The sequence below is a fragment of the Eptatretus burgeri genome, chromosome 10, assembly GCF_056783735.1.
Source record: "Eptatretus burgeri isolate ZD-2024b chromosome 10, Ebu_testis_v1, whole genome shotgun sequence".
In the NCBI taxonomy this organism is placed as follows: Eukaryota; Metazoa; Chordata; class Myxini; order Myxiniformes; family Myxinidae; genus Eptatretus; species Eptatretus burgeri.
Window position 1 is genome coordinate 30,271,378 of NC_140970.1, and position 12,183 is coordinate 30,283,560.

The following is a 12,183-nucleotide window of genomic DNA, read 5'->3' on the forward strand; positions in this document are numbered from 1 at the left end:
CACCTTGAGTCCCATCACTCTTTTACCACATGGCCTCGATAGGACTCATGTCCGAACTTTGGGGTGGCCATTTTATCACTTGGAGCATACTCGTTGTAACCTTGTTCTCCAAATAGTATTTTACTATATCGGAAGTGTGTTTTGGATAGTCATCTTGTTGGAAAATGAACCCTCTTCCGATCAAACTATTTCCACTATGAACTGCATTGTACTACAATATCTCCTTGTACTTCTCCTTTGTTAGAATCCCATTGATTTTAACAAGTTTTCCAACACAAAAAGCTGTGAAACAACCCCAGTCACAAAGCCTCCCCCCTTGTTTAACAATAAGCTGCATACACTGCATGTCGTAATGTTCTCCAGGTCTTCGGCGTACAAACTAGTGTCTCTTACATCCAAAAAGTTCAAACTTCGATTCATCAGACCAGAGAACTCAACGACACAACCTTTCCTCTCTGATTAACAAAGACACACTTATGCTCGAATCTCATTTATCTCTCCCTTCAGGTGGCTGCCTCATCCCAAGATATCAACCATCAAATGCAAATCTCTTTCATGGGTTGCCTCAAACTCTCCCATCTTCCTCCCCTTATTATTTCTTGTACTACTTTGACAGGCCCAATGTTGATGCTGCTGATTGTGTTGTGGTCTGGCTTAAATTAATTTAAAAAAATTTAAAAAACATTTGTGCTGCCTTCGAATTGCTGCTCAACTGGCAAGATAAATTTGGCTATTTCGATAATCAATTTGATAAGCCATTTCTTATTTCAACCAATGAAGCAACAAAACTGCAATGTCAAAAAATATATTTGGGAGGAAGAAAACGCAAGTTCCTTTTACTCAGAAAGCACAAAATTACCGGCCGGCTTGGCAGCGTTCCTCCCGCCTTCATGCTTTGAACGAGTCGAGAAAACGCAGACATGTCACTGCCATCACGCTTGGGTCCTCGCCGAGGATTTATAAAATCTTGTCCTCCCAGAGCCTGCTCCAGCTCAGAGACCATTATCGGGGCAGAGTGGGGAGCAGAAAGCTCAGCAGATGGCATATGACTTGCTTGAGGTGCTAAACAGGTGCTGGTCGTTAATTCTGCTTCAAGTTCCGACACCGAACGAACTTTCCCCGATTGTGCTGTGAAAGAGTGACACAGAAAAAGACGATCAGGGAAATCCGCATCCACCAGGCCTCTTACAATGCAGTTGTATTGCCTAAAGTGTAATTTGTTTAATGCAAGTAGAGTAGGCACTCTGAGCCTTTATCTTCCCGATACTAGTCTATAATATCGTAAGGAGTAAGAGTATCACAGACACCGGCTTGAGCCAAGGAGAGAATACAACAAGGAAGGCAAAGACGTCATGCTTTGGCACAGATACAAGGAGGATGGAGTTGCTAGCAGCTATAAACGCTGTCAAGAGGCAACCACAATGGGAAACTAGAAAATATAATTTGATGCAAATACGTCGGCGGATTTGCCTCCACCCACGTTAGATGTCAACCCACTTACATTTTATTTCAATTAAAGGTCACATGGAAAAATAAAGGTCAGGGGAGAGAGAGAGAGAGAGAGAGAGAGAGAGAGAGAGAGAGAGAGAGAGAGAGAGAGAGAGCGAGAGAGAGAGAGAGACAGAGAGACAGAGAGACAGAGAGACAGAGAGACAGAGAGACAGAGAGACAGAGAGACAGAGAGACAGAGAGAGAGAGAGACAGAGAGACAGAGAGAGAGACAGAGAGAGAGGCAGAGAGACTGAGAGAGCGACAGAAAGAAAAAGAGAGAGAGACAGAGACACAGAGAGAGACAGAGAGAGAGAGAGACAGAGAGAGAGAGAGAGAGAGAGAGAGAGAGAGAGAGAGAGAGAGAGAGAGACAGAGAGAGAGAGAGAGAGAGACAGAGAGAGAGAGAGAGACAGAGAGAGAGAGAGAGAGACAGAGAGAGAGAGAGAGAGAGACAGAGAGAGAGAGAGAGAGAGAGAGAGAGAGAGAGAGACAGAGAGAGAGAGAGAGAGAGAGAGAGAGAGAGAGAGAGAGAGAGAGAGACAGAGAGAGAGAGAGAGAGAGAGAGAGAGAGAGAGAGAGAGAGAGAGAGAGAGAGAGAGACAGAGAGAGAGAGAGAGAGAGAGACAGAGAGAGAGAGAGAGAGAGAGAGAGAGAGAGAGAGAGAGACAGAGACAGAGACAGAGAGAGAGAGAGAGAGAGAGAGAGAGAGAGAGAGAGAGAGACAGAGAGAGAGAGAGAGAGAGAGAGAGAGAGAGAGAGAGAGAGAGATAAGTGGAAAAGAGACATCAGATGCTTCGAACTCAAGTTATAGTGTGCAAAATGATTTTCAAAGGGCGCATGCCTATTGAACTGACATGGCAGACCTGGAATTGAATCAGTTCATCTTTGTATTACAGTCCACACTTGTGCCAAGTTTGGTTGAAATTCCTTCCGTGGTTGACAAGTCAATGCACTAACAAAATGATTTTCAATCATAGGGCATGTGCCCATGCCCTTTGACATTTTGAACCCAAAATGCAATCTATTCATCTGTGGACTGTGTATTACACACTATACTTGTGCCACATTTGGTTAAAATCCATTCAGTGGTTGACAAGTTATAGTGATTTTAAAAATAAAAATAAAAAAACGGACACATAACAGACAAACAATGCAAAAACAATGCCTCTGGCCTTTGGCTGCGGAGGCACAACTTGTCTTTATGAAGATGAGAGTTGGTCTGTGTCAGTTCCAAGCAGCAACACCGAGGAGTGGAAAGAAACCATGAAACACCTTAAAATTTCGCATTTTAGGACCGGTTTAATTATAGACCTTTTATCTCAGCAGTTTCCAGTTTCCCTGAAAAAAAAAACAGTTTCTCTCGACAAAAAAGCTATTGGTGTCTCAGTTGTGATGGATGCCCATCTTGGTTGCCAACAATGGACCAGTTTTCTTAAATATATATATATATATATATATATATATATATATATATATATATATATATATATATATATATATATATATATATATATATATATATATATATATATATATTGAACCAAATTATCAATGGTCGAAAAATGGTGAGTTTTAATTGGCCAATGCTGGCCATTATATATTACAAGAATACTCTTTGTAAACTTGAAGTGCCATGTCCATCAAAGATGTTCTGAAGTTTGACTGATCAATTCTGAATGTCTTTGAAACAAAATGTCAATCTAAGATGGTCACAAAGCTTTTGGATCAACCAGCTTCATTGGAAGATATGCACTGGATCTCAAGACTTGTAAAAACACTGTGAAGTTTTGTTTATCGAAGTAGCGGTCACCATAAAAACACGACAAAATATGGAGGGAAAAAAATTAAACTTGTTACGAGCAACTATCAAGGATTCCAAGCAGTAACATGGATGGAGTTGCCAGCAGCTATAAAAGCTGCCAATAAGTAACCACAATAGAAAACTAGAAAACATAATTTGATGTGACTATATCGACAGATGTGCCTCCACTTTAAGGAGTTCAAATGAGTCCAAAATGTCTAAAGGGTCTCAAAACAACTAAAAGGGACTAAAAAGGACATAAAGACCAAACTCTGTGCCCCCACCCAAACTCTGTCCTCCCCCCCATCCCCCTTTCTTTCCAATTTTTCAAAAAAACCAGGGCATTAATGACATTAAGAGGTTAAAATATAATCAAGGCATTGTATTCAATAACGACCAAGATCAAATTAAATTAGGAGGTTAAATGAAGAGGATAAATAGGTTAAAATTCAATAACGAGGAAACATTAATGACGGAACCTTGTGGTATGTGATTGACATACACTACTGGTCAAAAGTTTTAGAACACCCCCATTTTCCCAGTTTTTACTGAAATTTAAGCAGTTCAAGTCCAGTGAATAACCTGATATGGTACAAAGCTAAGCGGTAAACTGCCAGAGGTTAAAAAACAAAAGTTTAGGTTTCCAAAAACTGAAAAAATAATGTAAATTTCAGAGTTGTTAAAAAGGGCCCTTTTCAGAGAACAAGTAATGGGTTAGCAACTGCAGCTGTTCTGCAGCAATGGAAGTAAATTAAGCCTTGAAAGTTGATGCAAACAATTCCTACAAGTGTCCCAACTTTTGTTGACTAGTTACAAATCCTCTGTCTGATAAAAGCAGTGTTGGAACAGACTGTGTTGCTACACCTTCTGAAGCATTATTTGGACAATATTGCACTGAAGGAAGTAGTGTACAGTAATCCCCCGTTTCTCGTGGGGGTTACGTTCCAAACCTCCCCGCGCTAAGTGAAAATCCGCGATGAATGGACGCCTCCCCCTCCCCCCCCCAAAAAAAAATCGACTCGTCTGGTCTTGTCGGTTTGGGAGTGATTGGGTTTGAGGTGCCCGAGATCGACTATTCTGGTCTGGTCGGTTTGGCAGTGATTGGGTTTGAGGTGCCGGAGATCGACTAGTCTGGTCTGGTCGGTTTTGAGGTGCTGGGTATGAGCAGTGCTCGACCAACGGCGGCAAACCTTTTTCCTTCCCGAAGCATATATTGAGCACCTTCACCTTAACCTTCTCCTGGAGCGTCCCAGGACCTTCCTCTAGCGCTTCGGTTCCTTGCCAGAAGCCTTAGAAGGTGCAGGGCGTTTGGGCGGCATCGTGGGGCTTGGAGAAAAAAACGGAGAAAATATTCGAAGTTCACAAGCGAAACTTTGTCTCGTGCGTTGTGTGACTGGTCGAGCACCACGCGTTATAATTTATTGCTTAAATAATTTGTATATTATTACCGCGATGTACCGGAGGAATCCGCAGAAAAATTAGTTACGTTCCAAGGGAAAACCCGCGATGAACCGGGGGCGCGATAGGTGAACCGCGATTAAGCAGGGGTTGACTGTATTGCTGTCAAAATGGTGAGAAAAAGACAATTAACAAAGGAAGACAGACAGACCATTACAACCCTTAAAAGTGTAGGTCTTTCCTTCAGAGAAATGCAAAGGAAGCCAAGGTGTGAGTGAGTACAGTTTCCTACACCATCAAAAGGAATTTGGAAACTGGAGGAATCCCTGACAGGAAGAGGTCTGGCAGACCCAAAGCCACAACACAATCAGAAAACAAGTTTCTGAGAGTCAACAGCTTGCTTGATAGGCGGCTCACAGGACAGCAGCTTCAAGCACAGCTTAACACTGGTCGAAGTAAGGAAGTCTCAGTTTCAACTGTGAAGAGAAGACTTCGAGCTGCAGGTTTGACAGGTCGAGTGGCAGTAAGAAAGCCATTGCTAAGATGGCAAAATAAGAAAAAGAGGCTTTCCTGGGACATGAAGCACCGCCAGTGGACAACTGAAAACTGGAATAAGGTCTTATGGACCGATGAATCAAAATTTGAAATCTTCGGTTCATCACGCAGGGTTTTTGTTCGCCGTCGAGTTGGTGAAAGGATGGTTCCTCAGTATGACACCAACTGTCTAACATGGAGGAGGAAGCGTGATAATCTGGGGCTCTTTTGCTGGATCCAGAGTTGGCAACTTGCACAGAGTGACTGGCACCCTGAACCAAAAGGGCTACCACAGCATTTTGCAGCGCCATGCAATACCCTCTGGTCTACGCTTAGTTGGTCAAGGGTTCATCCTACAGCAAGATAACGACCCAAAACATACCTCCAGGCTATGTCAGAACTACCTTAGAAGAAAAGAACAAGACAGTAGGCTTCAAATCATGGAATGACCAGCACAGTCTCCAGAGTTAAACCCCATCGAGCTGGTTTGGGATGAACTGGACAGAAGGGTGAAAGCAAAGAAACCTACAAGTGCAACGCATTTGTGGGAACTTCTGCAACAGTGTTGGGAAGAACTTTCCGAACAATATTTGCTTTCCATTGTCGAAAGAATGCCACGAGTATGTTCGGCTGTTATATCTGCAAAAAGGTGGCCACTTTGATGAGTCAAAAATTTAGATTAAATTTTGCTCAACAAAACGATTCCATGATATCGTTTTTATCTGCAATTGTTTATTTGTTCTATGATTTAATTTGAGAGTACATTGAAGCATTAAGCTGCTTAAATTTCAATAAAACTGGAAAAAATTACCCCCGTGTGGGGGTGGCGGTCATCTCCATAATACCACAAGTTCTCAATGTTCAGTTATGACCGAAGACTACTGCGCAGTAGAACTGCACAGTTTGGTTAAAGATGACTCAGCATTTTGGCGCGCGTGCACGAAATTATATTTTGAAAATAAATTCCCACGTTTACATTTCGGGTTTTGAAACTTTTGCACCTTCGGCGGAAAATGTATAAATATAAAAGGCTAAAAATGTGTTTTATATTTATATTTCATTTCGGCAAATATACCGTCGGCGGATCCGTAAACCAAGTTATAAAATAACTAAGGCCTTACTTGACCGTTCAGACAACGCTGGCAGCTCAGGAAACTAGGAAACTTGACACGATCTCATGGACGGTCAACGTTACAAAAAAGAAAAATTGGGGTCGGATACCAGGCTGAGAGACGATTGGTCGAAATCCTTCCTTCCTTCTTTGCGAATCGCATCGGCCTTTTTCGCCATCTTCCAGATCACGTGACGATCAAACGGGAAGGAAATTCCAAAATCTGTCCAGTTAGATACAAGATAATGTTTTTTTTACTATCATAATCAATAAACAGTTGCTGAATATCTTGTAGAATAGAAGACTAGATAGGTTTTGAAAATGGCGATTTTTATAACTTACGTGACCTCGTGACCTTGACCTTGAACCCGGACAAAAGTTATATCGTGCAACACAAATCGACCTCTACCCACATACTAAGTTTCATCAAGACCGGAAAGAAAAATTGTTGACGGACGGACATTTGGTCCAGCTATCTTAGGTTATCTCGGTAGAGATGACTTAACAATGGGGGTGTTCTAAAACTTTAGACCGGTAGTGTATAAACATCAATAACATGTTGAGTTAATTAGCTCATCATCTCACCGCCTAAATGGATTTTTATATTTATTTTAAAGGGACTCCATTACTTTTTCTGCATCGACGTCATGAATAATCATGCAGTTTCAAAACAATCCATTGAGCCGCCGCAGAGGAGTAGGGAAAAAACAAAATATGTTAATGCAGGGAAGGATTGACTGATTGACTAACTGACTTCATTATGGCTTTAATACATTTTCAGACTTGGTCGTAATCGAGCGAAAATGGAAAATAAAAGGAGGAAAGAAAGAACCAAATAAAACAATACAATACATTTCCCATAAACCCCAGGAAGACACACTGGTCCAGAAGCCTAATAGAAACACTTTAAGATGAGGTCCTGGTGGACCTCAAAATGTCAGAATTCCATTGAAGAGCAGAAAATACTCATACCTGGATATTTGCAAGAATTTGTATAAGAATAATATTACACTCATGAAGCAAGTAAAGAAAATCCAATAATTATGTTCCTGTTTGCCAGAGAATTAAGCAAAATGTAACTCAAAAACAAGAAAAATAGCAATCAGAAATTACAGACCCTCGCCACGACTTGTTTTGTGTGTTGTATTTTATGTGGTGTTTGTGTACTGGTGTGTTACGTAACTAATGAGACATAATGAGAACTGCCACTTTATAATTGCTGGCAGTGATGACCGGGTACCAATACGTCCCGCTTTGATGCAACCCCGCTCTAATTGGACACCTCACCCTGACTCTGACCCATGACGTTTTTCATGATTATTCAATTGGATTTAGAATGGGATTAAAATAAATTCAATTCAAATCAAATGGAAGACCAAATAGGTACAGTCCTGCATTGGAGTCATCAGAAGGAACCCGAACAAGCAAAAAGCAAAGATGAAGTCATCAGGAGGAACCTGGATAGGATTCTAAAAGAATCCATATGAAGAAAAAAAAAAAAAAGATTCTGGCTACCAAACAAAGTGCCTGATCAAGATGAAATTTAACACGTACTAGATGACCCGTGAACCCGTTGGGTTCCCATTGTGACAGAGGTTGGTGAAAAAAAATGATTTCAAGAAAAAAAAAAGAAAAAGATAGCTCCAGCAAACTATACCGCTGAGGTTGTTTGCATTGATCAAATACTCCCGAAGAGTACTTGACTGAATCGGGAATTGATTTTTTTAATATTTTTTTTCGTTACCCGATTTGAACGAAACTTGATACTGCACGCCGCAGGAAAATGGCGAGTAAGGTGGCCCTAAATTTTTTGCGCTATGGTGTACCGTTTTGGCTGTATTTCGGGAACATACATACAAGATGAGAGTTTTAGTAAGATAAAGATATCCCCCATCATGATTCGATCATAATGTGAAGTTTCACGTTGATCAAGTAAGTGGTTCCAGAGAAAACATTATTTAATATTTTTCTTCAATCCAATATGGCTGCCAAACCATGTGACCTATCAATTATTCCTTTACAAATTTGTACACACAAGGCTTGGGGAACGTTTGTGGGAAGTTTCCCATTTATCTGTCCAGCCTTTCTGGAGAAGATCTATTATAGGTTTTAGGGTAAATCCAATGTGGCTGCCAAACCATGTAACCTATGACATCATCTGTGAATACATGTAAAATTTCGCCTTGATCTGTTGAAGCACTTCAGAGAAGATTTTTGAAGGTGTTTAATATTTATTTTTCAACAATATGGCTGCCGAATCATGTGACCGATGACAATTTTTTTATGTGGACCATTTTATCCTGAGATGACCCTCAACATTTTTCTTACTGATCAGATGTAGCGTTCTAGATATGCAATCCATGACATCATAAAAAACCACCCATTCCCCATGAGTACTTACTGTGTGCCAAATTTAAATTGTTTCCTTGGTGTGGTTTCAGATATACAGAGGTCCAAAGTTTTTACAACATGGCTGACACTCCACGTGACCTATGACGGCGTCATTATCAATAAAAGATTCTACATGAGTAGTCGCTCCTTTGGTGAAAATCTCGTCTCAATCCGACAAGCGGTTGCAGAAAAAAAAACACTAAAGTTCTGTGCGGACAAACAAACACACAGACAAATGGACACAAATGTAATACCCTGTCCTCCGGCGAGTGCAGTAAACTAAACCAATAAGTTACAAGGTTGCAATCCGGTCCATTAGATGCATACCACTGTCCTTTAGATAGTCGTGATTGGCAACCAAATTGCCCAAGATGGGTGCAACATCAACTTTTGCTTTTCGAAGAAGATCCAAGATGTCCACTTTTTCCTCATGGGCATGCACAAATCCTGAAGGGGAGCAATGATAGAGGATTGCATTAGACCAGGATGCAGAATGGACCAAATGCAACATTAAGAGTTATCAGACAGATAATGCATAGTAACTCGTCTGTGCTAGTTCTCAAGAACTTTGATCCATTGTAATTTTTTTTACAATCACATGAAAATGTTTAATGCAGGCCAGGTAGCAAACACCCTGGCACCATGAGAAGGTGTAAAGGTGTTTCACATGATTACTGTTACGAGGATTTCCACACACAGCACCCCCAGATAGCAGGTCACGGTGGACCAAACACATGGATCATATTCACAGAGACCTCTGCCGTACTCCCAATCTGTGGTCCTGGGTGGATTACCCCTCTGAAGTTTTGATGTACAAAGTTGCATTCACACAAAACTCATATCTCAAAGCTTTGGATTTACTCTCGACCAACCCTTCTGTATGAACACCTAGGATGTCAGATCCAACAAACACTGCTCACCATTGTGACAGCAAGTAGTAACACACACTCAATGGCAACCCCATGACATTTGCTTGACCAGAAGTAGTGTACCTCGCTTGAGCCAAGGCAGGGTTCGATTTGTGATCAGACCATCCACCATCACTCTAGTGCTTTGCAGGTAGGGTGTTGTATAAATGAGTACACCGCCATTTGGAGGGAAGGTTAAGTTGGCTGTCCACTCTGCTCGCATTCACTGGTATATATTAAAGACCCTGCAGTATCTTTCAAAAGAATGAGGCAATTTTGCACCAGTAACCTGGCCAAATTCAAGATTCTTGCCCAAATATACAAAGGGACACTGCATCAGCATCACAGTCACAAAGGTAACAAGAAAAAAAGCAATCAGAAATTGCAGACCCTGGCCAGGACTTCTTTTGAGTGGTGCATTTTTTATAGGTTTTAGAGTAATATGGCTGTCAACCACGTGACCGATATCATATGTGAACCTTTTGTTCCTCATGGACAGGCTGTCATACGTGTAAAGTTTCATCTTGATTTGTTCCGACACTTCAGAGAAGAAGATTTTAAAAGGTTTTTTTTTTCCTTCTTTTTTTTTAACAATATGGCTGCCGAATCACGTGACGGATGACGTCATGAATTTTTTTTTTTCTGTAGACCATTTTATCCCAAGATAACCCTCAAAAATTTTCATAGTGATCAGATGTGACGTTCTACATATGCAATTATGATGTCATAAAAAACCTCATCCCCATGAGGAGTACTTGCTACGTGCCAAATTTCACATTTTTTCCTTGGTGCGGTTTCAGAGATACAGAGGTCCAAATTTTTTCGGTTTTTTCCAATATGGCTGCCACACCACATGACCTATGACATCATTATCATTCAAGCATTCTGCATGAGTAGTCGCACCAATGGTGAAAATTTTTCCTCGATCTGACAAGCGGTTGCAGAGAAAAGCACGAAAGTTGTGTGGACACAACACACAGACAGAGAAAGACAAACAAACAAACGGACCCAAATGCAATAACCTCTCCTTCGGCGAGGGTAACAAATGAAGCAAACAATACCATGAGGCTGCATACCTGCTTGGTATTAGATTCGCTTTAAAAGGTACAATTAATCTCCAGATTTTAGGAGACTCAAATGTGGAACACAGCAAACACAACCCATCCCCCTGCCCACTTAATCACAGGAGTCAGGCAATTAGCTCCTTTGGCCCACAAGTCACATGATTCGCTCCTTTAGCCACATGATTAGTCGCTGCAACATTTTGTTTGGGGAGGGGGTGGAGGAGAAAATCGTGAAAAGACAACCCCAGTGGTGATGCAGTGAATAAAGTATTTTATGATGAACAGTAAAAACAAAACCAGAAATAAACAGCTGTCAAACAAAATTTTTTCCGGTGCGAAATATGTATTTTTGACAATGCTTTGACTGGACTGCACATTGTCATTTCATCATTTACTCTTCATTAAATGACGGAATAACCTTTATCAAACCTCGAGACTTGGGATCTTCACGCATCACTGCCTGTCTGTCACATGGCCCAATGCCCGAGCCTCCATCACGGTGTCCTCCAGATCCTCGGAACCACTGGCTGAAACGGCTGAACGCAGCTGTCTTGCTGGATGTCTCCTCTTCCATCTACACAATGGTGGGGAAAATGACACAAACAACCTTCAGGACTACAATTACACAATAGAAGAGGCCAACGGATAACACATATTTGTGCAGAAACACAACCTAGAAGACCTTATCTGATCACTCATCAATTAGGATGCACATTGTGGCTAAAAACCCCTTAGGAAACATAATCAAGACAATGTATATATCCTTTGTGACTGAACAAATTGGCCAAGTCATTCTGGTACAAACGGATATGCTAAGCAACAATTTGTACAAAGGCAAACATTTCTGAAAAAGCCAAGAGGTGCAGATTGTTTACTGATGGATAGCAGCACAAATCAGAACAAATAAGAAAGGTACAACAAGGAGGCAGTGTTACAAAACGTTTTGGGTTGGTCTGCACGGGGTTCCCATCTGAGCACTTTGCCGAGATCTGAGGTTCATATCCCATTAACTATACTCTACTATAGTATGATTTACTCATTCTCTACCATACTGAATTTACCACTTGTGTGCAAAAACATTGCTGTCTCGTAAAAATGAAAATAAAAATAAAAATAAATCATCATCCGACATACTGTCGTGCCAAAAAATATTGGCACCCTTGTACTTTTTTCAAATAATGCACCATTTGTTCCAGAAAATTGTTGAAATTAAAAAAATATTTTGATATCCACAAATGTATTCCTTTGGTTTGCAGTGGAACAAAACAAAAAAGATGAAATTTTTTTTTACTAAATCTGAGCTTATTCCACACAGAAATCCTAAAATGGCCTGGACAATATTGTTACGAATTTGGAAACCTTGTGAACACAAGCAGCCAGAGTCCCCGTAGTTCAGTTATTTCGATAAGTACGTGTTAATAGTTAGAATCCTTCCTTCCGTCGAATGGGAATTTCGTGTGTGTACTACGAGTTATTTTCCAGTTA

The 12,183-nt window shown here is 40.9% G+C and overlaps 2 protein-coding genes across 4 annotated transcripts in view; both read right to left on the reverse strand.

Moving 5' to 3' along the window:
* LOC147018208 (uncharacterized) overlaps positions 1 to 12,183 on the reverse strand; it is a 239,752-nt gene that overhangs the window by 70,605 nt on the left and 156,964 nt on the right. The gene's annotated exons all lie outside the window — the stretch shown is intronic.
* The window catches only part of EIF4ENIF1 (eukaryotic translation initiation factor 4E nuclear import factor 1), a 76,731-nt gene that overhangs the window by 45,933 nt on the left and 18,615 nt on the right, over positions 1 to 12,183 (reverse strand). For all 3 annotated transcript variants that reach the window (XM_085897683.1, XM_085897682.1, XM_085897684.1), the window contains exons 8-10: positions 11,128 to 11,272; positions 9,054 to 9,173; positions 860 to 1,128 (exon numbers count right to left, since the gene is read on the reverse strand). In XM_085897683.1, the coding sequence (XP_085753809.1) occupies positions 860 to 1,128; positions 9,054 to 9,173; positions 11,128 to 11,272 (534 nt within the window). The remainder of the gene's footprint in view (positions 1 to 859; positions 1,129 to 9,053; positions 9,174 to 11,127; positions 11,273 to 12,183) is intronic.